The 26295-nt window shown below is 42.6% G+C and overlaps 1 protein-coding gene across 1 annotated transcript in view; it reads left to right on the forward strand.

Annotated features, from left to right (window-relative positions):
* Positions 1-25961, forward strand: part of LOC124800238 (glycine-rich cell wall structural protein 1.8-like) — a 118754-nt gene extending 92793 nt beyond the window's left edge. The window contains exons 4-7 of the mRNA XM_047262979.1: positions 1702-1812; positions 8221-8354; positions 11137-11333; positions 25494-25961. Coding sequence (XP_047118935.1) covers positions 1702-1812; positions 8221-8354; positions 11137-11333; positions 25494-25697 — 646 coding nt within the window. The 3' untranslated portion in view covers positions 25698-25961. The remainder of the gene's footprint in view (positions 1-1701; positions 1813-8220; positions 8355-11136; positions 11334-25493) is intronic.
* Positions 25962-26295: the final 334 nt, after the last annotated feature.

The raw sequence follows: 26295 nt of genomic DNA on the forward strand, positions 1-26295 counted from the left end.
CATACCTGCTACTCTGTTCTCAGATCATGCCAATAATATTGAAATCCCATTCTGAAGTCCATGACATGTTTTTCAGCAAACTCCCATCTAGCCTGGTTGTGTTTAGCTGCTAGAGAAGGCTTCTGCAGTCATTTCTTGAATGTGAAATGTTGACAAAATTTGTCGTATACGTCTGGCAGTTACTGGGTACTGTAAATCAGTAAAAGAAGAATGATAGCTTGTGCCCTTTGCATCGCGCAAAAGAAACCGTTTCGGTGCTTCCAGTAATTTTCTACTTTGCCCATATTTTCCGTCCTGCCCATATCGTGCGCCAATCTAACGAAATTATCAATCATTGTAGTTGAACGGTTGATCTTGTTAGCGATTTGACGATTAGAGAGTACCATTTCCTAATAAGCATAGTTTTTTGCTTTTCCATCTCACTATAACTGTTCTCTGCGTGGCATTGTCACAATCATGTTTTATATACACAACACGCACAGTTTACTATCTGCAATAAAGGCACACACACACACACACACACACACACACACACACACACACACACACACTCGCACACACACGCTAACACCACAGAATTCCACTCTCTACCACCAGAATCGTTGATGTCTTGTTATATATATCAAACTTGATATTATTTGACTGAATTTGTGAGTGTAGTGGATCTCATACTATTGCATATACGCTGTGCACAACTATTCCAGCCGACATTTTAACTGTCGAACCAACGTCCATGCCTTTATACTGATTTCCACTACTGTAGTACCGGTGAAAGAAGGTGTTCCACAAATGTCCTCCCAGTTGGATGCAACACTTCTGTAGGCGCGGTGGTGAGTTATGTATTCTCTCAAACATCCCCAAATTATCTTGTAAATCTTGGCAAGACCGCATAACTCGTTGCTCCAGTTCTTCAGCCGTATCAACATGAGTCCTGTACATTTCACTTCCGAGGTTACCCGAGACAGAAAAATATTGAGGATTGAGGTCAAGCCGGCCGCTACGGCCGGGCGGTTCTAGGCGCTTCAGTCCAGAACCGCACTGCTGCTACGGTCGCAGGTTCGAATCCTACCTCGGGCATGCATGTGTGCGATGTCCTTAAGTTAGTTAGGTTTACGTAGTTCTAAGTCTAAGGGAGTGATGATCTCAGATGTTAAGTCCCATAGTGCTTAGAGCCATTTAAACCTTTTTTTTATTGAGGTCAGGCGATCTTGAATGCTAAGGTTCATATCCTGTTCGATTTACCGATCTTGGATCATGCTGGGGCATTAGATTTCAACTTCCATCAGCATGATGCCACAAAAACGAGTCTCCTATACACCCTAATCATGAGCCATGGGAGAAATATGACGATAGTTAGATCATCACTTAATCATACTGTAGTCAGTGTCGCCTTGGAACCACACATCTGTAGTTATATCGCAAACGGCTGATTTGTGGAAGCATGTTTACTGGTAGGTATCTGCTTCTATTGTAGTACACTTTCACCAGGTTTACTTTTCACTATTATGATACGTACCGTACACATATTGTGAACAAAGTTGCTACAAAAGTGACTGAATAAACAGACTCTGAATACCTGATTGCACAAAACACATACACACAAATATACACTGAGGTATAGCTTGAAGAACAGGAGCTGCCCGAGACGCCGGTGACTAGAAGCCCTGCTGAGTAGCTGAGCTGAGGGCTTTCTGCTCGCAGGGAGGCGCCACGGCCGCACGGAGTCCACTCCTGGCACACCGCTATCGCCGGCGACCCCTGGCGGAGGACGCCCTCCTTTGCCCACTCTAACGCTATGTTCTTCAACAAAGGGTAACCAGCCGAGCATGACCCACGCCCACTGGCCCGCTTGTCTACCCACTGACCAAGCCCGCACATTCCCCCAGCCACAAACCACGCATCTTGTATCTAGTCTGACAGTGTGAGTTGATGACCAGTAGACTAACAGACAGACTGGAATAGAAGTTCGCATCGTGTACTCTGCACTGCGGCAAAAGCTGCAGACTGGCTTCTAACGCCATGCTTTGATATTAATGCTTCCTGTTGCTGGGCTTTCAAAACAATAACGTTGTTACAGCATGAACAAACTTTTGTGCACTAAATTAATTTGTATCATAACCTTACAGCATGTACTTTCATTTGAGAAGTGTACAATATAATGTGATGTGTTGAAGGTTCTACTGTGATGCTATAAACTCCTCTTACATAGTACACTGCCTGACAGGAAAAGTGAATCACCCCAGAAGACATGGTTGGATGTCAGTGTAATTTGGTGTTCACACACACATCGACAGGTATGTAAATAATTAGGACTGCACTTCTCTGTGGCATGCAGAGCAACTACCAGAGTGCATCAATGTTGTTTGTGTTAGCATTGTTACCAGGCATGTTGTAGTACACAATGGACATGAACAGCATCAGATGTTGAGTAGTCAGTATGAAAGGCATGGATATGGCGCATACTCCTGTGAGACTGTGTTGTCAGCACCTGACAGAAATTAAAAGAGGGCTCATTCAGGGTCTCAATTCAGCCATCTAGTCGAATTGTGCAATATCGAGATTTCTGGTACATTGAGATTTGACAGTTGGACTGCATGGGAACACGAGAGCAGGCACAGTCATCGTCAGGGCTCCAGTCGACCGCACCTGATCAACGCAAGGGAGGGTCACTGTACTATGCACCAAGCACATCGTAACCCCTTCACATCTGTGCCTGACTTCCAAGAACAAGTAACAGACTCCCAGCAATATTCAGTGTAATTCCACAACATCATAAAGTGACTAGCAGCACCGAGGCTAGGGAATTACCATCCCATGTGTAAGCTGCCATTAACATCATAACACGAACTGCATTTCGAGTGGTGCTGCGGTCATGACACATAGACTGTTGACGAATGACAGCGCTTCGTGTCAGCAATGAATCGCAGTTCTGCATCAGATGATTGTCATCAGAGAGTATGGTGGCACCCTGGGGAACACCCCTCTCTTCCAGTCTTTGGAAGACTCACAGCAGTGTTACTCCTCATGTCATGCTGTGGGGAGCCTCTGGGCTTGACATCAGGCCATGGTTGGGAGTGACTGAGGCGCTCTGACAGCGCGATACGTCACAGACACCTGTTTTATGTCTCTTGCTGCAGTATTGAGGTGCTACTTTTCAACAGGACAATGCCTGTCCACTCACAGCATGTGTCTGTACGAACTGTCTGTGTGATGGTGAAGTAGTCCCATAGCCAGCAGCCTCCACATATATGTTTCCAATAGAATGTGTGTGACATCAGGTCAAACATCAACTCAGTGCCAGTACCCAGGGTATCAAGGACAAATTACGAGAGTCGTATGCCAACCTGCCTCAGGAGACGATTCAACATTTTCATGACGTCCTTCTCAGCCGAATCAGTGGAGACATCCAGGCGAGAGGGGATCCAACGTCATAATAATAAGTAGATTCATACTGTGAAGTTCTTTGTAAAATTATTCCACTTTGTAATCTGAAATAACGTATTGTTTCCTCCAAACGTGGTAAGTTTCATTTCGTTTTCTCCTCCCATTCTGAGTGTTTTACTTTTTTCTTTGTTAGGCAGCTTATTTGTAAGTACTAAGTTCATAAATGTTCACTTAAGCTTATGGCTTTCAGACAAGCGAGGATGATGATGATGATAATGATGTTGGTTTGTGGGGCGTTCAACATCGTGGTCATCAGCGTCAGTACAAATTCATAATGTTTCCATTTCCAGTCTCGCCACTTTCAGAATGATCATGAAATGATGAGGACAACACAAACTCCCAGTCCCCGGACGGATCCCCGTCCCGGCCGGGAATCGAACCAAAGACATTCTTTACATCAGATACACTGGTGGCTGTACTACAGTACTATGTGCATACAATCATCCTGTGCTCTGCACCCTATAATTATAGGGAATTATATACAAAAACTGTTCATTAATAGCAAGTTATTCAATTTAAACACTGTTTATTTCTTCACTCACCGGTACATCAAATAAATTACCCCTAATTAGTTTTACACAGTTCAGCAACACACTAGTTGGTTAGCCACATAGATCACTTTCATTAAATACACTTTAGGAAAATAATGATTATTTCGTTGCCCACACTAATTTGTTTAAAACTTCTTCCCGTATGAAACACTTTAAATACGGTCTCCTATAAAGATATTAATTTTCCGTTTGCTATAAGTGACACATCATTTTGTGGGCTTCAGCTGAAAACAACTCAAGATTATGCACAGTTATTTTCCCAAAAAATAATTCCCGTGAATACTTTGTTACCTCCACGGCTCGAAACATTTCTTATTATTACTATTAAACCGTTCCTTTCTCAAGATCAACTTTTCATTCGCGCATTTGGGCCGAAGCCCGACCGTCACGCTTGACTACTTGCCACGGATTCTCTCTCGACCGACACAAAGCGCGTGCAGTCTACCAGGGAATTACGACCCTTTGCGCCAAAGCTCTGACGTCTAGAATCTTCTAAAATATCAGCAGTATTGTAGCTGCCAGAAATGAGTTACTTGCTGAGCCTGTTTGACCATAAAAAGACGTCCTGTTGAAAGTCAATTGTTGGCTACTACTTCAACTTCCGGTAGCAATATTTGTTATTTGATTGAAGTAGTTACCACGTCAGGCCCATTTAATTACACGTCTGACAATATAATGTGGCGACAACAGTAAACCTTCGTAGTATAAAGTCCAACAGACACAAACTGTCAGGTTTCACTTGACATAATTAATTGCAAAAATGAACGTCTAGCACAGAAAATGAATTACAACTTTCGGCGTGCCTTCCTTATACGAATCGTCTGTGCCCCACAAATATAGACCTTGTTTGTATAAACTGCAACATCTATGAACATCGCTTAAGCACCCAAATCGCATAATGTCCCTGAGTACAAATGGGAGCTATTAACAGAATGTTCGGTAAATCACGGCCTGTAATGAGTGTTGAGTGTGCTGCTGCTTATTGACATCGGTTTTCTTGTTCGACGACTCTCCTTTCACTGCTGGAAACCATATAATATAAAAAAATGGAGAAAGGTGCAGTGCTGGGAAGTGTGCGGAATATTTGTAGAGACAGGTGCAGGTTGTGAAGATAGTTAAACACATGGCGTAAGAAATACAAGGGCAATCTAGAAAGAAACCAGTTATATGGACGCAAGATTTGTTAGAAATTCTTTGCGAAAATATCTTTGACGAGACAAACAAGTGCATTTTAGTGTTTTTAATCGATAGTACGTGAACCCATGAAGTGATATATAAAACAAATACAAAATAGGTTATATTGAAGGAAAGACTTTTAAATAACTATTACCTCGAATCGACCTCACTTGCTAGCAGTCGGAAAAGGGTATGTGCGTATGCCGATGGAATGAGTGGGTATCCCGCCCACGTAACCACATGACTCAAGCCCATTTCTAAAATCAAGTTCCAGTTTCAATTAAAAATGAAAAGAAAAATGAAAGAATTTACTGAGTGTAACTGTGATGTGCGTGTATGTGAATTCCTAAGGGACCAAACTGCTTAGGCCATCGGTCCCTAGACTTATACACTACTTAAACTAACTTATGCTAAGAACAACACACACATTCATGCCCTAGGGCGGACTCGACCCTCCGGCGGGAAGGGCCGCGCAGTCCGTGACGTGACGCCCCAAACCGCGCGGCCACTCCGCGCGGCTGACGCGAAACTGTGAGATCTATTTGAGTGTATATGCTCTTCATGAGGGAGCGCAGCATACAGCAGCACCAAAGCATTTCCAAGCCAAAAGTGTGTAGCTATCTCACCATCAATAGGCGGTGGCAGATTGATCGATTGCGGGACAACCAACGAACCACTACCTCAGACCGCATAACCATCGACCAACAGACGATGACAGACTCCGAAATTTCACTATTGTCAATCGAACTCTTTGTGGAAAAGTGTCTGATTAGCTAAAAGTATGCAAACAGCACTGCGCGAGACTTGTCAGAGATTCTAGTTACCAGATGATGCGCCTCTGTGGAAAGAGTAGTGTCACCTTAATGTGTTAATGAAATGAAGCAAAAAAAGCAGATCCGTTTAGCGTGGGGTAGGATTCTGACTGTAAAGATTCTTGTTTCTCTGCCATGTACCTACTTCACTTAGTCTCTCACCTGATCCAATCCCAAATAATCCTTCAAAAACAAATCTAAATTTCTATCCACCAATCCCTCTAGCCAACATTTTGATATCTCTCCATATACTACCATTAGCTTTGGTCCATTGCCAATCGGCTGAAGACTTCATATAATATGTAACCACTTTCCAACAAAAACCCATCCAAATCAATTCCTTCCAAAAAGCATACACGCCATGACAGGTCACTCTTGCCACATGATCTCTTTCCCACCGTAGTGCGACCATTACACCACATGTCTTCCAATTTCAGGCCATGAAATCGTGGTTTTTCCTAGTGTATTTGCAAATTTATTTTATTTTGACTTCGTGGCAGTATGCTATACCTCGCTAGCAAAGATAAGATAGAGAAGTCATGTGTGGCATCTGTGTCTGAAGTATATAAACTTTGTTCTGTTTATTATTATATTTGTGTATCATACTTTCTAATGTGGAGATGCCTAAAAACCAGTCAGGCTGGCCAGTGTGCCGGACCAAAGATGGTTAGTACATTATGTGGTTTTGATCTGGATCCGACACACCTTTCTGTATCACAACGTAGCACACTGCACACTGAGCTATATGAGCAGGTCTCTGTTTCCTCAGCCTCTTCCAAACGTGATTCGATTTACATTACACTGTTTCATCATCTGCGACTTTTCGGCTACAGATCCTCACATAATACACGTTTCCCCAAATCATTTCTCTTCCTTTGTCATATCGTCAAGCTTAAAAACTCCATACAACTAATCACTCTTTCCTCTCTCAATACACTCACCTCGCCTTACTTCAAACAATATTTTGTCCGGCACCATCGCCGTTTTTCTCAACATCATTCAACAACTGGGTCTTGGTCTGAGTTTAAAACATCAACCTTTACCATCATTTAAAATTAATAAGAATCAATATTCGATCATTTTAAAGTAAATTCTAATTGTTTTTATTCATCTGACAACACATAAAGCATTGACATACATCAGCCCTTGTTATCCAGTATAAGATTGAGCATGAGCATAACAATAGCAAGATCTGATAAATGAAGGAGAGATGAAGATAATATCTGAAGAAAATATTTTCTCTGACAAACAAGTGATGTTGACACAACACTCAGTCGATCATGGCCAAAGAAAAGCTGTAAGATCTTAGGAATTGCATTATTCAGCTTCATTGCTCTCTTAAAGCCTGAAGTCACTCATATGCTGCTCTGTATAAGAGCCTGCCAGAAGTGTGTGATTTACTTAATGATTCATCAACAGCATAGCAACAAATCGTTATTGAAGACAAAGACTAGATGTTACCCCTAAAGAAAGGTTTCAATTCAGTTTTTTGTCAGTTGTTGCTATAGATGCCACCGATAAAGGGGTTAATCGATTAAATGCAAATCTGTAAGAATCCAAAATTGCTGTTTCGAATGAATTGAACGTCATACATGAGTTGTGACTATCATAGGTCACAGATAACTTGGTTAGACTCTAACGCAAATCGACATGTTTCTGTCAAGGAAGTGTCAGAATAGTGTGCGAATCTGTTGTATAAATTCACGGCTAAAGATACTAATGTTCAACTACTAACGACAATGTATAAATCAAACAGTAGTTCTATTGTAGCGCAAGGCATTTTTTTATATATATATATTCCATGGCTACAGCTTCCGTTCGGTGTCTTTGGACAAGGGTTCTTGAGAAAAGCCGTTAACGTTACAGTAATTCTCGAAATGGTAACCATTATTTATTTTTCTTCTTCCAACTCATGAGTTGTCTCCATAAGGCTGAGTGCGCCCCCTTCCAATCCTTTTTAATCAATGGCTCGTCAAAACTGAGAATGGACTCAGGTTCTCTGTGTAACGTCAGACCTTCTGGAGACAGATATGCATCAATGCAGTAATGACAGAATGAGCCTCACGACTGTTGTTGGAATATGTTTTACCAGTTCATCTTTGATGTAATTATTACTGAAGCTTATGTTCTTCTAAAGTAAAATAAATGTTTATTCAGTTCAAAAGGGAAACAAAGATATGTTAGTGCTTGTGTGGTGTAACATTTCTGGAGTTAACGCAGAGTTGCAACACTTGCAGTTTTGGTGGCTACAGTGACCTAGACAGCAACGCCCTGGCTGAGCGGTTTGGAGCGGCGTCCGGTGGCGGCGCTGCCGGCGGCGCCTACAGCGGAAGCTTCTCTGGTTCCGGCTCTGGAGGCTTCGGTTCAGGAGGTGAGGCATACACATGTTCCACTCAATGGTTCCTCCGTCTGAACGGGAACCCATGAACACTACTAACACAGATCATCTAAAAGGTGTATTTCTGTGATTTAGTTAACACCGAAAAGAAGTACAATAGTTTAAGGACATCTGAACAGATTAAGAAAAACATACGTAATTTATAACATTTTTTTAAATCTTATAGCGCCGGTAATTTTAGACATGGTAATTAAATTATTTGTCAGACAAATACGGTAGTATTATTGCATATGGGTATTTTATTTAGTTATAATACGCGTCTAAATGTCCATTTCTTCATGAATGAAGGTGATCTCTATACCGTTTGAAGCCTGAGTGTTTGTTTAACTTGGACTCTTTTGTAGTGACCAAATGAGATAGTGTCATTCTTCCCTTCACATGCAACTATTTTTTCACCCAACGTTTACCACAAGCCATTGTGCTTTGAACAACAGTTACAGATTTCTTTTTTTAAAATATGCAGCTAGTCATATCCTGCTGTCCAATTTTTACTGTTAACCTTCTTCCTGAGGCTTTTCATGGCAGCAAACTTAACTCGTCTCTTTTCCTCCATGGCTGTTAAAGGAAAGCCTCTCGAATGTAATCCAAAAAGATGACGAACTAACTGCTTTTCCAGGCATTTGTCCAGAATTGTGCCTTTACCAGGTTGGATTTTCGAAATCCATGTGAGCAGCCTTGAATGCGAAATGTTGATTGGTGTAATGAATAATTTTGAAGCTGTAGCAAGAAGCTTCCTATTTTCGTCAATATATTCTAATGTTGCTGGTAAACCTTTCGGAATGTGAGGTCGTTGTCCAGCAGCTATGTCATCTGGTCGTGAAAGCCTTCATTCTATATTCTACTGTGGCAACCATATTTTCTACATTCCACTGTCGAAGTATGTCCCTATTCCTATAAGTGTCAAACGACACAATCAACCTCTTGAAAAAAATAGATTAGAAAAAATAGTTGTTCAAGATCTCAGCTAAAGACAGAAAGAGCAAATAGATTGAAGAAAATTAAATTAAATTAAGTATAGTAACAAGTGCATCTCCTGCAATGTCAAAATAAAGCATTACAGCACTGACGTTAAAAGAGAATATCTCTACATTAAAGAATACCTGATGATAAACTGTAGCATTGAGAAGCGGAAGGTCATGGCGGACAGAATTGTAAGCAATACCATGGACACAATTCAGACTGAAAATGAGTAGAAAGTGTGAAGGAACAGAGAAGTCTATTAGAAATTGGAAATAATTTCAGGGAGTAAATAAGGGGAGGCTGATATTTTTTGGACATCTATAAAGAATGAACGAAAATATATTAAAGAAACAGATATTCAGCTGTCCCTGGAAGTTACAGGACACGACAATTTGGTTAAGGATGCATCACAAAGGCCCAAATGTTAGAAACAGCACATTTAAGAACGAAGTGCTAAATTTGGGAGGAATTCAAAGTGAAGCAAAAGCTGAAAGGAGTTGAGAAACTTAGACGAGAGAAAAAAGGAAACAGCGAATGCAAGACGGAATACAAGAAGCAGAGAAAACTCCAGACAAAAGAAAACAAAACGGAATAAAATTTTATCGTCATCCTAAATGGTCGGTTCACTCACAACAGGATCCTCACCAGACAACATACTAGTTACCCCCTCAAAATACCACATTGGTCTCTTTCGGGCACTGTACAGGTGGTCATGGGGCCATGTGACCCTCTATGTACTGTTGACGAAACTCAGGGCAGTGAAATGGGGTGCATACGCCAGGTTTTTACATGGAGTCAGCATAGTAAGATGCATCGAGGTAGGGATCTGAAAGAATAGTAAAAATCAGCTATCGATCACACGATAAATAACTGTCCAACTTTTTTTATATCAACACCTACTGTTCAACATGTAGAGAAGAAACGGTATACTACTCGCAGCCGTGTAACATGGTGTAAAGATAGTGGTCGAAAAAGATTTTGACCAAGTGGAAATGAGTATCGTGCCTTGTTAGTTAACATAGGTTTCAAGCACGATAAAAGTTGCTGCTGTCAGTGAAAACAGCTCCATCTCAACTAATTTCCGAACGAACGCTGCGACGGGAACTCCATACGCTGGGCGTTTGAAATCTAGTTCGTCGCAAAAGACCAAAGGCTTATCAGGCTGTATGCCTTGAATGGGCTAAACTGGCCGAACACTGAATGGAGCCATGTAGCGTGGTCCGACTAATTGTGATTGTTGTGATTGTGTGGATGATGGAAGAAGTCTGGTGCACTGGTGATTCAATGTGTGTGTAATGTGCAGTTCAGGCTAGAGACAGGTTGGGGATGTTTTGGTTGTGCCTTTCACGTCATAACTTGGGGAGCCCATTCATTTACATTGCCATGAGCACGAACTAGGTTGGTGATTCGAACACTCTCAGTAACCAAGAATTGCTCTTTCTTCTACATCTTCATTATGAGTTTGCTGTGCACCACTCCCATCTTCCAAGCTCATGGGCTGCATGCACCCTTACTTCCTTTGACTGACGAACATTCAGACACACTATCTCACTTAGAAGGAAGGGGTATTTGGAATAACAGGTGAAACGAGGCAAGTGTTATGTATAGATTGGTACACCGATGGGGTCTGATCATTAGTACTTGAAAAACTTGTAGACACAGTGTTACGTGCTATCAGTGTGATGTCTGTTGAGGATTATTAGTTTGTGGTCCAGTACGTTATACACTAGAGGCCTTTATATTGAAATGAGGCAGAAATTCGGGTTTTAATGTGGCGTTTGTGTAACTTTGGCAGGATTTGGAGGAGGTGGTGCCGGTGGGCAGCCTTTCGTGTTCGGCAGCAGTGGGCCTGCAGGGTTTGGTGGTCAGGGCTTCGGGGCCCAGCCTGGCTTCGGAGGCGGCTACCCGGGCTTCGGTGGCGGAGCCGGAGGTGGTGATGGAGCTGTGGGAGCTGCCGCTTCTGCTGCGATAGGGCCTCAGGGAGGATTCCAGGTAAACAAACTAACAGTTGCACTTCTTCCTGCTATTGAGTAGTCATAAAATTTTTATTAGCACCTCGAAAAAATAAGGTTACGTAATTATTATTATTATTATTATTATTATTGCAGTTACATGCCTGCTGTCCATGTACCATTGCAAACAAACCAAAAAATTGCAGAGTAGTTTTATTTTCGCTATTGATTGCTGTTTTTATTCCAAAATGACAGGCAATCACGCAGAAATTAAATCTGTTTTGTATAAATAACAATCACTTGTGAAAAGTAAGTTCAATTTCGATAAACGAAAAACTAATTATGCATCATTATTTTTTCCAAGTGGTATACATATAACAAGTACATGAAGTAGCTACAACCAAACGCAGATGTCCAAGTTCTACAACCAGTCCAGACCATTCGGAGGCACTTGGTGTAGAGTCCTCAGACCACCGTCAAATGCTGGAAGTGGGCAATCCTTACTAATGTGTTCTATTGTTGGCTCCTCCGTTTCGCAGTCACACTCCGGAAACAGCGATCGTGTCAGACCCAACTCGCTTTATTTGTTCATGAGACTCATAAAATATTAGATACAGGCTCCCAGGTAGATGCCATTTTCCTTGACCTCCGGAAGGCGTTCGATACATTTCCGCACTGTCACCTGCTAAACAAGGTAAGAGCCTACGGAATATCAGACCAGCTGTGTGGCTGGATTGAAGAGTTTTTAGCAAACAGAACACAGCACGTTGTTCTCAATGGAGAGACGTCTACAGACGTTAAATTAACCTCTGGCGTGCCACAGGGGAGTGGTATGGGACCATTGCTTTTCACAATATATATAAATGACCTAGTAGATAGTGTCGGAAGTTCCATGCGGCTTTTCGCGGATGATGCTGTAGTATACAGATAAGTTGCAGCATTAGAAAATTGCAGCGAAATGCAGGAAGATCTGCAGCGGAAAGGCAATTGGTGCAGAGAGTGGCAACTGATCCGTAGCATAGATAAATGTAATGTATTTCGAATACATAGAAAGAAGGATCCTTTATTGTATGATTATATGATAGCGGAACAAACACTGGTAGCAGTTACTTCTGTAAAATATCTGGGAGTATGCGTGCGGAACGATCTGAAGTGGAATGATCATATAAAATTAATTGTTGGTAAGGCGGGTGCCAGGTTGAGATTCATTCGGAGAGTCTTTAGAAAATGTAGTCCATCAACAAAGCAGGTGGCTTACAAAACACTCGTTCGACCTATACTTGAGAATTGCTCATCAGTGTGGGATCCGTACCAGGTCGGGTTGACAGAGGAGATAGAGAAGATCCAAAGAAGAGCTGCGCGTTTCGTCACAGGGTTATTTGGTAAGCGTGATAGCGTTAGGGAGATGTTTAGCAAACTCAAGTGGCAGACTCTGCAAGAGAGGCGCTCTGCATCGCGGTGTAGCTTGCTGTCCAGGTTTCGAGAGGGTGCGTTTCTGAAAGAAGTATCGAATATATTGCTTCCGCCTACTTATACCTCCCGAGGAGATCACAAATGTAAAATTAGAGAGATACGAGCGAGCACGGAGGCTTTCCGGCAGTCGTTCTTCCCGCGAACCATACGCGACTGGAACAGGAAATGGAGGTAATGACAGTGGCACGTGAAGTGCCCTCCACTACACACCGTTGGGTGGCTTGCGGAGTATAAATGTAGGTGTAGATGTAGATGAGTCGAAACCCCATTCTCATCAAGACGTAACCAGACCTCCCTCGATCTGCCCTAAATCAGGTTTGGCACGGTGGTTGTAATTCCTTATTTGTAGGGTTGTGAACCAGGTGAGCACTGTTGGGTGGATATTCCGTCGTTGTCGCGACTTGGAGGTCACTTCAGAAGAATTGATGCTTTCTGAATAAACCCAGGGAAGTTTGCGTGATTTCGGACGTGTTGCTGGCGGATCTTGTAGGGAATCTTACAAGGTTGAGTTCCAATGAGAAGTGATCTTCTGGAGCAGGATTACCTCAGATCTCGCGGAACAATGTTAGCTAGGACTGCTAGTGACTGAATGAGTCCAGGTCTAATAGCAACGTACAAGTGATGACTCTCGTGCATAGCCGGTTTAAGGCTCAAGTGACCGAAGTCGGCGCTTGGGGTGTCAAGCTGACAGGAGCGCCAGATGTGCTAGAACTGTAAGATATTTATACAGGACGTGTCACAATGAGCATCGGCCCCTTGGGATGCCAAGCTGAGAGGGCACCAGGGGCACCACAGCTGCAAGAGTTGTATACAGAACATATCACAATTAGTTGTGAAAGCTGGTGAAAGTATACGAGGTCCTACGTGGAAAAACGTTCTCGAATCGGTCCTGCTCTTCATTAAGCTGTCATCAATCTTTGTTATGTGGCCGCTGTTTTCCCGCATAGAAGCGCAATACTCACTGGCAGAATACACAAAAGCTACCAGAAAGGCTTATTCTAAAAAGTATTCAAGAAGCCGACATCACTTCATCACCATCGAACAAAGAGGCTTTCAGCAGCGACGGAGCATCTGCGTGTAGGTCTTAACACTGACAACTCTAGTAGAAGCTGATCTGCAAAGAGGTCTCAAATCAGATTTAGTTTTTGTGGTTCTCACGACAACATATGACACTGTGTGGAGGGAGAGATTGATGACGAAGCTTACTGAAATCATGCCCCGTCAGAACCTGGCGGTTCTAGTGAATAATATGCCCTCTGAAAGGAGCTTTAAGGTGTTCCTGAAGAACTGCCAGCAGATGTAGGACTCTAAATAATGGCCTACATAAGTGACCGGTTCTGGCCCCAATTCTGTTTAACCTGTATGTCCATCACATGCCAAACACATACTCCATGAAAATCCGGTGGGATAGATTTAGTCCCTCAGAGTAAAGATTTTTCGCACTCTAAGAATGCGCTGACAAGTGAGCTGACGATATTGAGTGATTACTTCCATAAATGGAGACTTCGAAAAGGAAAATTAAACCGAGCTTACTTCATTCTATCGAAATAACAAAGAGACGCAAAATAAGCTACATGTAACTTCGACGGAATCGAAGTAAGGGGCAGTTAGATGTAAAGAGACAGATGGAAGAAAGTAAGTAACCTATTTATTATTTCAAAAGTAATCGCCATAACTGTTAATACATTTATCCCACTGTGAGACAAGACAGTCATTGCCTTCATGGAAAAGAAGAATGACTTCCACCTTCCACCGTCGGTCATTTCTGACGGCACCATCCACCGCTGCATTGACAGCGGGACGCACACATGTTGCCCGCCTGCTTGTTCCTAAGGTTTTTTCAGCTTCGTTGCAGACGTTTTGCTGGGTAGCCCTCACAGATCCTCATGTGATTTCCATATTATTGGAGCCATGAAGAAAGTCATTCGTAGCCGTCGATTTCCTTCGGTCGAAGATGGGCACGCCTGGGTACAATTACAGTTCCATAGCCAACCGCAAAAGTTTCTTTTCTTTCTTTTTTTTTTTAAAAAAAAAAGTAATTGACGGTCTTGTTTCGCAGTGGGATAAATATATTAACTGCTACGGCGATATCTTCTGAAATTACTAACAGTTTACATTTTACCATCTGTCTCATATTCATCTGACTGCCCCTTTTATACGAGTAATTCAGTACATCTTGGAATCAATATGGATCGGTCCTTGATGTTCAAATGACAGTGCATGAAGTTATCTATGTGATAATTAAAAGTATATTCGTATCCCTCGTTTATGACCCATCCACTTCAATTTCATTTTCATTCCAGTCAATATTAGGTTTACTACTCTATTTTTTCCACCGATTTACTTGTTTTCCCAACAAGCATCTCTTCATTGCTCGCTAAGCAACTCTCTTTTTTTGGGTAGTTTTCGTATTAACCACCATATTCAGAATTGTTCCACACACTGATTACAACCCTTTTCAGAGGCATCAGATGCATAGCAACGACAAGTACCTCTGCTTACCCGGCCTGCACGTTCGTCTGATACGTCGCCCATTCAGTGTACGGTGTATGGAATAGGGTTGAAACTTGTACGTAGGTTAAAATTGTGTACAGCTTCGGGATTCGAACCGAGAAGCATGCCTTTCAAGGTATCATTATGGCATTCATCTTAAGTAATTTAGGGAAGTGTAATCAAAAGAACTTAAACCTGACAGTTTATACATAGTAACTGAAGAAACATAGAGGTCTTCATGATAAGTTTCAACCGAGAAAAGATTTTCCATGTAAAGAGGAATAAGGTGCTGAAAATTTGAGGACAACGGCTGTGGATATCGGAGGCAACAAAGGTAAAAATCCAAGGAAGAAGTGTTTCAGATCATCAGATACGTACATGACTACGGTTTACTGCTTACATCATGTAACCGGTTGTACCTCCCTCCCTTACCTAAAACGAAATCGCACTCTTTTCCTTAGGAATGTTAAATTTCTTCACATTTAAGTGAAAAAATTGCTTTGAAATTTAGCAGTTCATACCATTTACTTCGTTTTTTTATTTCTTAAATAGTACACTTCCTAACAATGGCCAGACTCAACCATGCTCACATTAGCAGATAAATTTAGTTTCATTTTTACACTGTATTTTGCGTTTGCTGTACTGCTACTCCAATTTTACCATCACGTCATAACATTTCACGGTGACCTCAATAATTATTTAAGTAATAATATAGCCGGCCAGTGGATGCTACCGACTAAAAAAGGCGATACTCAATTTGTCCACTGATTTCACATTCACACACATAAAAAAAGTTCTGCATCAACTCGGTTCCAAGAGTTCCGGAACCTGTACGGTAAATTGGAATAGAGATCAACATAAATATCATTTCCGCCCCTTTTATTGCTCATGAAAACCACGCATTGTATGTTGTACTACCATACAGCGAGATCTTCAGAGGTGGTGTTCTAGATTGCTGTACACACCAGTACATCTAATACCCAGTAGCACGTCCTCTTGCATTGCTGCATGCCTGTATTCGTCGTGGCATACTATCCACAAGTTCATCAAGGCACTGTTGGTTAAGATTGTCCTACACTTCAACGGCGATTCGGCGTAGATCTGTCAGAGTGGTTGGTGGGTCACGTCGTCCATAAACAGCCGTTTTCAATCCATCCCAGGCATGTTCGATAGTGTTCATGTCTGGAGAACATGCTGGCCACTCAAGTCGAGCGATGTCGTTGTCCTGAAGGAAGTCATTCACAAGATGTGCTGCCGATATGGTCGCACGTATCGTACAGCCGTTATGGCGCCTTCCATGAACACCAGTGGTGTACGTCGGCCCCATATAAAGCCAACCCAAAACTGCAGGGAAGCTCCACCTTGCTGCACTCGCTGGACAGTGTGTCTAAGGCGTTCAACCTGACCGGGTTGCCTCCAAACACGAGATCTTCCCTTCCATGTGGAAGCAGGTGGAAGTGGTGGCCACCCTGAAACTCAACAAGGACCCACGATTACCATCAAGTTACCGACCCTTTATTCTGATACCGGCCCTCTCGAAAGTGTTCGAGAGGATCTACATGAAGTGCCTTCTTCAACATGTCGATCAGGAACGTCTCCTCCGGGGTGAACAGTTTTGGGTGGCCATGCCACCACTCGCCAGCTATTACGTCTGGTGGAGCCCAACATGAGGGCCCTGGAGACGAGTGATATCTCCCAGGCCTTTGTGTAGCATGGCGGCCCCGTATACAAGCTCTTTGTACACAGGGTCCCAACATCGCATGTGGTCCTCCTGAAGTCATACCTATCTGGCCACACATTATATGTGTGGAGCGACCGTCCGAGCTGGGGTGCCTCAGGGGTCCCTTTATATGTCTGATGCACTGCAGGTGGACAGGGTGGAGTTAGCTCTCTGTGCTGACGACACTGCCCTGTTCACATGTACCGTGAACGCTCACACCACAGGACGCCCTCTGCAACTCAGCTGTGATGCACTGGGGGCTTGGTCCACAAAGTGATGCCTCAACTTCAACCCCACCAAGAAACAGGCGGTAGCCTGCGCTAAGAGAAGGATACTGCCAGACCTTGCGCCACTCACCATCGCAGGAAGCCACATCCCGTGGAACAAGACTGCAGTTTATCTCGGCATCAAGCTAGATCAGTTCGTGGTCCCTCAGATTCTTTGGATTAGGAAGAGAGCTATAGGGCGCCTCCGCATCTTATAATCTCCGCTCAACCCGGCGTCGACCCTGCCTCCCCACAATGACATCAAGCTTTGCCTCACACTGATATGTCCAGTACTGGAGGAAGTGACATGTTATGAGGCAATGACGCTGACACACTGCATAGGGTCCAAAACAGGGAGCTTAAAATCGCCCTGCGCCTACCCATGACTTACCCCACGCAACAACTGCATGAAGACACAGACGTCTTGCTGCTGAGCACGCAAGTTCTACGAGAAAGAGGGTGACTCCCGCAACGGGCTCATCATGGACACGGGCCACTAACCACACTACCAGCCAACAAGAACGTTGGCCGGACCAGCTGTAGGAGTGATCCGCTTTGCAGGAGACTCAGGACAAACCCAAATCAACTGTTAGGACCCTCAGTCCGTCAGGCCAATCCTCTCAGGTACTTTAGGAACAGCGCACTGTTTGTAGCCTGCTCCAGGCCGAGCTTAGAAAGATGGTCCAGCTGCTGCGTCTGCATGCATTGTCAGTAGACAAGGAGTGACGGCAGAATGGGTCAGTCAGGACAGCTCAGTGACTTCGAAAGAGGCTTGTCTCTGGCTGTCATCTGGGTAACGCATAAATCAGGGACATTTCAACCCTTCTAAAGCTGGCCGAGTCGAATGTTTGTGATGTGTTCATATACTGAGGTTGTTTTGCGGAGGTTGCATGGAAAAAATCGCAAGAAATCAGCTGAAGAAAATCAGTTACGAGTTCCAAAGTGCTACAGCAGCCCAACGAATACAGTGACTGTGTGTACGCTGTTATGAAGAAAGTGGTACAACGACCGCACAGCTCCTCATAAGCCACACATTTCTGTAGTGCTGAAAGAGTGACTTCACTGGACAGTGGATGACTGGAAGTGAGTGATTTGGACTGATCGCATACCCCGCGGCAATCCGACGGAAGGGTTTGGGTTTAGAGAATGCCTGCGGAACATTACCTGCCATCATGTGTAGTGCCGACAGTGAAGTACGGAGGAGGTGGTGTTAGGGTATGCGGGTGTTTTTCGTGGTTGTGTTGTGGTCTCCTTCTTGGCTTAAGAAAATGCTAAATATGGAAGAATATGAAAACATGTTACAGCGCTGTGTACTGCTTACAGTAAAGGAACGGTTCGGAGACGATGACTGATTGTATCAGTATGACAAAGCATCCTGTCATAAAGCAACATAAGTGAGGTAATGGTTTGTGGACAATAACATTCCTGAAATGGACTGTTCTGTCCAGAGTCCCGACCTGAACTCGATGGAATAGCTTTGGGATGTGTTAGAACTTCGATCGTCGACTTCGCTTCGACCCCAGCGTTCTAGTTCACTACGTACTCTGTTTTAGACCGTTGAGAAACAATGGGCAGCCATTTCTCAACAGACATTCAGAGACGTCACTGAAAGTGTCCCGAACAGAGATCAAGTCGTGATAGAGGCGAAGAGTGGACGCACCTCATATTAATGTCCAGTAGTAGGTGTCCGGATACTTTTGATCAAATAGTGTATATGATAAGAGATGATCGAAGTAGACTGAACATTTGGAGTACAGCACTGGTTTAAAGAGACACGTGGATATTACAGGTATCAAGGAACGGACGCGAAGCCATGAAACGGCATCTGTCAGACTTTTCCAGACTATGTTACCTGAAACCTTAGAGCTTGCTCAAAGCAGTGTTGGCAAGGAAAAATACTTTGTACCGGAGAGGTATTGTTTCACAGTAACAAAGAAAAGTACTGAACAACAAGTTTGTTTATGTGACCATCATTCCCAGTAAACACAGAAATATTCGTCTTGTAAGTAAAAACTACCTTTACTTGCTGCAAGGTATTTTATTTCTTCCAGACATGTTTCGTCTTTTACTCAGTGAAATCTAGAATGATATAGTTTTGTTTTAATGTACGATATTTATAGATAACAAAACAGTTCACATCTTGTTTTTTACGTAAATAAGTGATTACTTAAGTTTTTCGCGTTTTTTGTTGGCATCTGCGTTTCCTCTCATCTGGTCACATGCTGAACGTCGCACTATAACTTCACTTACGAAACATAAGCACGTTTTCATGTTCTGAACTTTTTTCTTCACAATTTTCATATTGCTTGCCATAATTACTGTGGAGCGCTATTAGTCTTACGTAAAAAACTAGACTTGAACTGTTTTAATCTACAAATCTCGCGTAGTAAAACAAAACTGTATTATTCTAGATTCCACTGATGATGCTTTAAAGTAAAAGGCGAAACGCGTCTAGAAGAAATAAAATACATTGCCGCAAGAAAAGGCGATCTTTATTCACAAAACGAAAAATTAATTCATACATTACAGATAAAAACAGCTTTCCAAGAGTTTAGGGTGTTGTTATAATAAAAGTTAAGAAGCTTTCAAGTCACGTCGTGGTGAACATTAAAGGGCCGATTGTATAAAGCATTTAAACTTAGGTTAAGAGAAAAAATGACCTTAGATCAAACTTAACCTGCAACTACGCATTATATAAACGTTAATCCTAGATCACATCGCCGTGAAGTCAGGTCGTATTTGACCGGCGAAAATTCGCGGTTCAAAGTCAGGTTCAGCTCTAATCGTCAGTTTATAGTGTAGTGGCACTACGATTCATCGCTTTTGTTTTTAGCAGATACCAATTGAAATAATAATTAAAAAAGTTGTGATTAACACAAAAATGGCAAGTAAATATGTGACTACACGGCATTTCCACGCCGCTGATGTTCAACGTACTTTTTTTCTATCTGGAAGATTAGGTTAAGGAAATTACCGGCTACCGAGTGTACTTAATGATCAATTTCATAATCGCTGCCGGGAGACGAATCGTAATTCATGTGATTAGTTCAAAGACATTTTATAGACACTTAGCAGCTGAGTGAGGAAGGAAAATTCGAATTATTTGCAGTGAATAGTTAAGTGTGGTAATTCTGAAGGCAGCCAGTAACAATTCAACACCACTTATGTATGTTCCCTTTCGGTTCGAGTAGCAGTAACTATGTAATTCGTATTAAAGTGTTAACCACCGAACACATCCTTGAACTGCTATGAGAATTTACGTGCGTCGATAAAGAGAACATAAGCAAGTATGTTGATCTGTTTCATTCGTTTCTCTGGCTCGTAGGTTGTGTTGTGCACTACAACGCAAACGATCGCATGTTCGAACCCATGTCAGTTCTAGAAATTTTTTCCGTTTCTTAGCACTGCATTATTGATCGTAAAAATAATTATAATAACATTACCATGTCATTTGTACCACTGAAATCATACGATACTCTTCCTTTTCTGAGGGGTCCTGTACCACTGTTGGGCAACATTCTGTGCGCAATAACCCTACCCGATGTGAATTACATTGTTTCCTCTCGTTTAATTTACTAACATCTGAGCATTCAGATGTGTGGACAGAGGGCAACTATGACGAGATCCAACGAGTTCCTCACACGTTCCGAGAAAAGTTGAACCCACTCTTGGAGTTAAATAACCCCTCATTTAAACTGAGATTTCGTTTGGAGAAAAGTACTGTAGAGCAGTTGGGACTAAGGCTCAGAGACCATCCGATAAAACCAATCAAAGAAAACCAACCACTGACAGCAATGTGCAAGTTGCTGTTAACCTTAAGATTTTACGCCACAGGGACCTTTCAAATAATGGTTTATGATCTGTTCAAAGCAGAACTGTCTGTAAGGTATCAGCCTTAGCAGAGAATAAAAGTCAACAGCAAAGTCTCGCCATGCCTTTACCGTGTTGGCCACACTGACTTTATCTGTGTTTTTTTTTTCACTAAATTATATCTTCCTACTGGCCCAACACAATTTCCAGCAGCAAATCTTTCTCGTATTGAAAAAAGTTAGATGAAGGCCCCCTTTTCTGTTTACTTGCTCCCATGGTTACAGCATCAGACCTTCGATAATACATACTGCGTATCTATGATGTACGATAAATGTCTGCGGTCGAGGCGCAATAATTGCGACAATGGCCGATTTTAGCCGTGTTTTCCAAGCATGTCAAGTGCTACCTAAGATCAAATCTGAATTTGCTTCGGAGGATCCAAGTTTCGTGTTGTGTAATAGAGCTGAATCCTGAACACAGTTCACTTTTGATCTACTGTCATATTTCATCTCCAGTCATCGATGTTTATACAGTCGATCTGTCCACCTCCGTAGCGCAGCGGTAATGTTACCGCCTACCACGAAAAGGGGTCCGGAAGGCAGTGGGTGTTGTGTATCCATCATCATCGACACGCAAGTCGCCGAAAGAGCGTCAACTAAAAAGACTTGCAATACGGCGGCGGAACCCATTAGGGGATATCCCAGCCAATGAATGCCATACGATCATTTCATTTTTATACACTCGACCCAAGAAGTCCGAGGTATAGTTACAAATAGATCGTCAAAACCGAAAGGCAGCATGTGGCTAATGCACTGAACTGCAGTTTTTGTTTGTAAACATATAGAGCATTCGAATCGCGGAAGTTTTGCGGTGAGACTACTGTGTCTTCTTTTACATACTGCGCTTTAAACAGTGCCAGAGGCTGAATAAAGCGCTGTACAAAATTCTAAGGTCATCCCTGGCGTCCTTTTCGTGTCGCATGCTATTCATACCAGATGTCCTACCACAGAGCCCAGGAAGCGATTCTATCATTTTTGTGCTGCTAATGCGATCAATGTCACTAATTACTTCCCGTCTGCTGTTACATCAGCTGGTATCAAGAACAAACCACAGAGTTCCTGCGTCAGTAATACTACGAACCTAGCTTTTGGAGGTACATACCACGAGTTGGTATTTAACATATCATCTCATATCGCTAACAGACACTTTCCTTCCAAGGCATATTACATTTTCCGATAGTTATGCTGCAAAACTAGCTTCCTTTCTACTGTCCAAGTTATTAATACACGTTTTCCGAGGCGGCTTACGGTGATTCAACGGGTAGAAATTAAAGGGTTTGCTGCAAAAAGGAGGTAGCTCTATTCTTAGAGTGTTTGAAGTACCCGTCTTGTGATGGAACGAAAGCTCTTTCGGTCTGTCCTAGAAAGGTCTTGCTCCACTCGGTGGTTCACTTCTTACTGAAGAGTTGGGAACTGTCCGAAACGTTGGCTCGTTTCAAGAAATTGGCGGGTCATGAGTTACCTCCTTATCGCATCAGGACACTGAACTGGTTTATTTACAAGGTTGCTACGCAGCAATCTCACAAAGAGCGGAATCTTTCTCAGTCGCATCTTGTATTTTTGGTTCAAACAAACATAATAGGGTATTGTTGAAAGAATGACTGATTCGGAAGGTAAAAGACGATTTAGCGTTGGATCAAGAGATTTATTCGAACTAACTGACGGGGAAGAAATCACTTCTACTGAAGATGGTGAAACAGCCATCGCATTCCCATTCGGAAAGAATCCATAAGTTTTAAAACTTGGTACAACGATACAAAACTAAGGAGACGGTGAATTACTGAAGACAAGACGAAAAAGAAACCGTAAGTGTAAATACATAAATTACGCCGAATTGTTGTGTGTAGGTAGAAATGTACCGGTAAACTTACCGATCATGAAACAGTGTGTCTAGTAGATACTTTTAATCAGGTGGGGGTGAAAAGTGAGCACAAGGCCTTTCTTTAGGAGGAGAGAGAATGTTAGTCTAAGGATTTCTCAATACTCTGTAATCTGTTGCCGGCCGGTGTGGCCGTGCGGTTAAAGGCGCTTCAGTCTGGAACCGCGTGACCGCTACGGTCGCAGGTTCGAATCCTGCCTCGGGCATGGCTGTGTGTAATGTCCTTAGGTTAGTTAGGTTTAATTAGTTCTAAGTTCTGGGCGACTGATGACCTCAGAAGTTAAGTCGCATAGTGCTTAGAGCCATTTGAGCCGTTTGTAATCTGTTCGCAAAAAGAAAAAAAAAAAAAAAAAAAAAATTCTAAAAAGGCGTTCCCATCCCTTCACGGCACAGTTATTATTATTCTAGATAGTATTTTCCTATACCATCTGTTTAATAAAAGTAGGAATAAAATCTGACTTGCGACAAAAGGTAGCTCCAGCAATGAAACATGTGGAAAGATATCAGGAAAATATATAGTATTATTTGAGTGAAAATATTGTCATACTCATGTGTTGCCCTGATAACCACCACAGAACGTACTCAGAAAGAAAGTTTTCACGTAACTTAGAACTATGATTCTTAAAATGATTTCTTTCAGTGTACCGAAAACTGGAGCTATGTTCTTTTCGCATAATCCCTTCAGTTATTAACGCCTGCCAATGGACTGCACTTACTACACGTGTTGATGCCCTGCTCTGAAGAGCTAGTACATTAAAAATGATTGGCAATCGTCGGTGCACAATTCGTTCATAAGGGTATTCGACGTCAGTAAACGTTTCAGTGTTGCCATTTCACTTTCGAATATGTCCCTATACGACATGTGAAAAGTCCTACGTTCATCCTGAAAGTCGCTACAACCGTAAAAATCTCTAGACTGATGGAAAAAATCACATATTGAGTAGTAACATTTCCCCTTTATTAACAATTTCGTGCACGGAACGGTCACTGTTTTCAAACAAAATATTCACAGTGTTATTTGGGAAACTTCCTGCCGTTAGTCTCTACGCCATATGAGGCAGTACGTCACTTTGTGGTTCTTACTAAAGGTGCCAACAGACGCAGCGAAAATGAGTCTTTCTTCTGGAAATGACCCACAATTTCCAGTTCTTCTTCATTGGAGGTGACTGAAAAGAAAAGACTCATTTTTGGTTTTTATTTTTAATTTTAAATATCTTTTATGTTAAGGTTAAAAGTATTTAATGATCCACGCGAGCTGTTATTCTTTATTTTCAACATATGAACACACAACAAAGACAGAAATACAGTCGCCGCCGCGGAAGTTAAGAACGTAACTATGAAAGTAACAATGGTGCAAAGATTACAGTAGCAGCGCTAAGAGTTGACTGATAGGTCAAGGGCCCCCATACCTTTTATCTGGGCAAGGGGGAGCCGATTCCCCCCCCCCCCCACCCAGGAGAGAGGAAAAAATATAGTACATTCAGTTTTTTTTCTTTCAAGAAAAATTAGTATTACACAATATTTTTAACATGACAAGATCTGAAAACATTTTATTGACACTTATAAGTCACCTTTCCTCTTCCAAAAGATATACCATACTCCCAGGTCTTGTCCCCCCCTATAAACTGTAGTATGGGCGCCCTTGTGAAGGGCTTCTGGTTTTGGTCGTCGCATGTCAGCCCCATGGGGAGCACTCTACGTTGCTTTTCTTCGATTTACGGTTATTGCTAGCTTCGGCGTCTCCTCAACAGTGGCCACTTTTGTTCTAATCATCGCGTTGCACTGCAATAACGTCAGTTTAATTTACATTCTTTACTACAAGTAAGTACCGCAATCGAAAATTATTGTTTCGTAATGCGCATTCCCGAATCTGTGTTACTTTCGTGCGAAATTTGTACCTTAGAAGGAAGGAACTAGTCGGCACGAGGAGCCCTAAGCAGCAAACACGTCAGTATTTCCCCCGTCACGTACTCTCTCCAGACAGTGACTAAAATACTTTCCTTCTGCACTTCATTTCGCCTCTGAAATAGGTCCATATAGGCCAACTTTCCGTACACAATGGTGAGAGACCTATTCAATGTTTAAAATGTATGCAGTTTGGCAACTTTTTCTTTTTTAATTACGTTTTACGGAGGGATGGAAATCCGCCACTACATTTTGGGGAAACGAACCAAAAGTCCCTACGCGTATGTTCCTGTCTCTGGATTGGCAACTATGAAACGTTTCACTTTCATACTGAAATATTTCCGCTTCCTCACTGTCGACGCCTCGCTCCTTAGCTGAAACCAGCGGTAGCGCTTGGACACCTGCACGAAGCACTTCTGTTGACAAGTTGTTGGACACCGTGCTTGTAAGAATCCCGACATTGTCGTGGAAACACTCGCTGGCGTCTGAAAGCGATGGTGGCAGTAGGCCTACGCACGTTTCCAGTGTATATGTGAATCCTAATTGTGAAATCGTCAGTCAATAACAATCTACACAACGTTGCGTCGTGTTGCAGATGGCGAGCCTGTTCCCTGACACGGGGCTGTCGTCCCGGTTCGGCGGCGACATCTCTCCGCCAGCCGGCAACTCGTTCGGCGTGTTCACGTCCAGCTCCAGCGGCAGCAGCGACGTCAACGGCAAGAAGACCAGCTTCAAGACGGCCACCGTCGGCGTGAACGACAACGGAAAGGTCACCTACAAGACGGTGCACGACCCGTAGGTGGCAGACATCACGTTTTCTGCGCGCAACCCGGCGTTACTCTCTTTGGAACAGTCACGCCTCAGAGCTTTGGAACACAGTGCCTTCAACATCTACAGACACATCTGATGGCGCGCAGGAGAAAATCCATTTGCTAAAATTAACTTTGTTGAATAACTGAATATTTGGCATAAAATGTGACAACCAATAGCTCTTTTATCAATTACATAAGTACTTAATTTTGGCAGTATTCGTGTACCATTTATTAATAAAAATTAAAAGTGAGATATTATTTTTACTTCTCCTACAAGACACTTCGACACCAACTGTAATGTAAATTGTGTTTCACTCTATCTTCAGGATGTCTAACTGCACTTGATCTCAATCTGACAAATTAACTAGCACTAATTGGAGTTAAACTGTGGTTAAGGCATTTCAATTATATTGGTACTTGTAAAAGAGCATAATTTCACATCCACATGTGGCCATCCAGATTTAAGTTTTCCACGTTTTATCCAAACGATTCACTCGAATGAAAGGATGACTTCCTCGAAAGTGCTATGGCGTATTTCCTTCCAGATACTCTTCAATCCGAGCTACTGCTCCCTCGGTAATGATA

This window comes from Schistocerca piceifrons, chromosome 1 (assembly GCF_021461385.2).
Source record: "Schistocerca piceifrons isolate TAMUIC-IGC-003096 chromosome 1, iqSchPice1.1, whole genome shotgun sequence".
Classification (NCBI taxonomy): Eukaryota; Metazoa; Arthropoda; class Insecta; order Orthoptera; family Acrididae; genus Schistocerca; species Schistocerca piceifrons.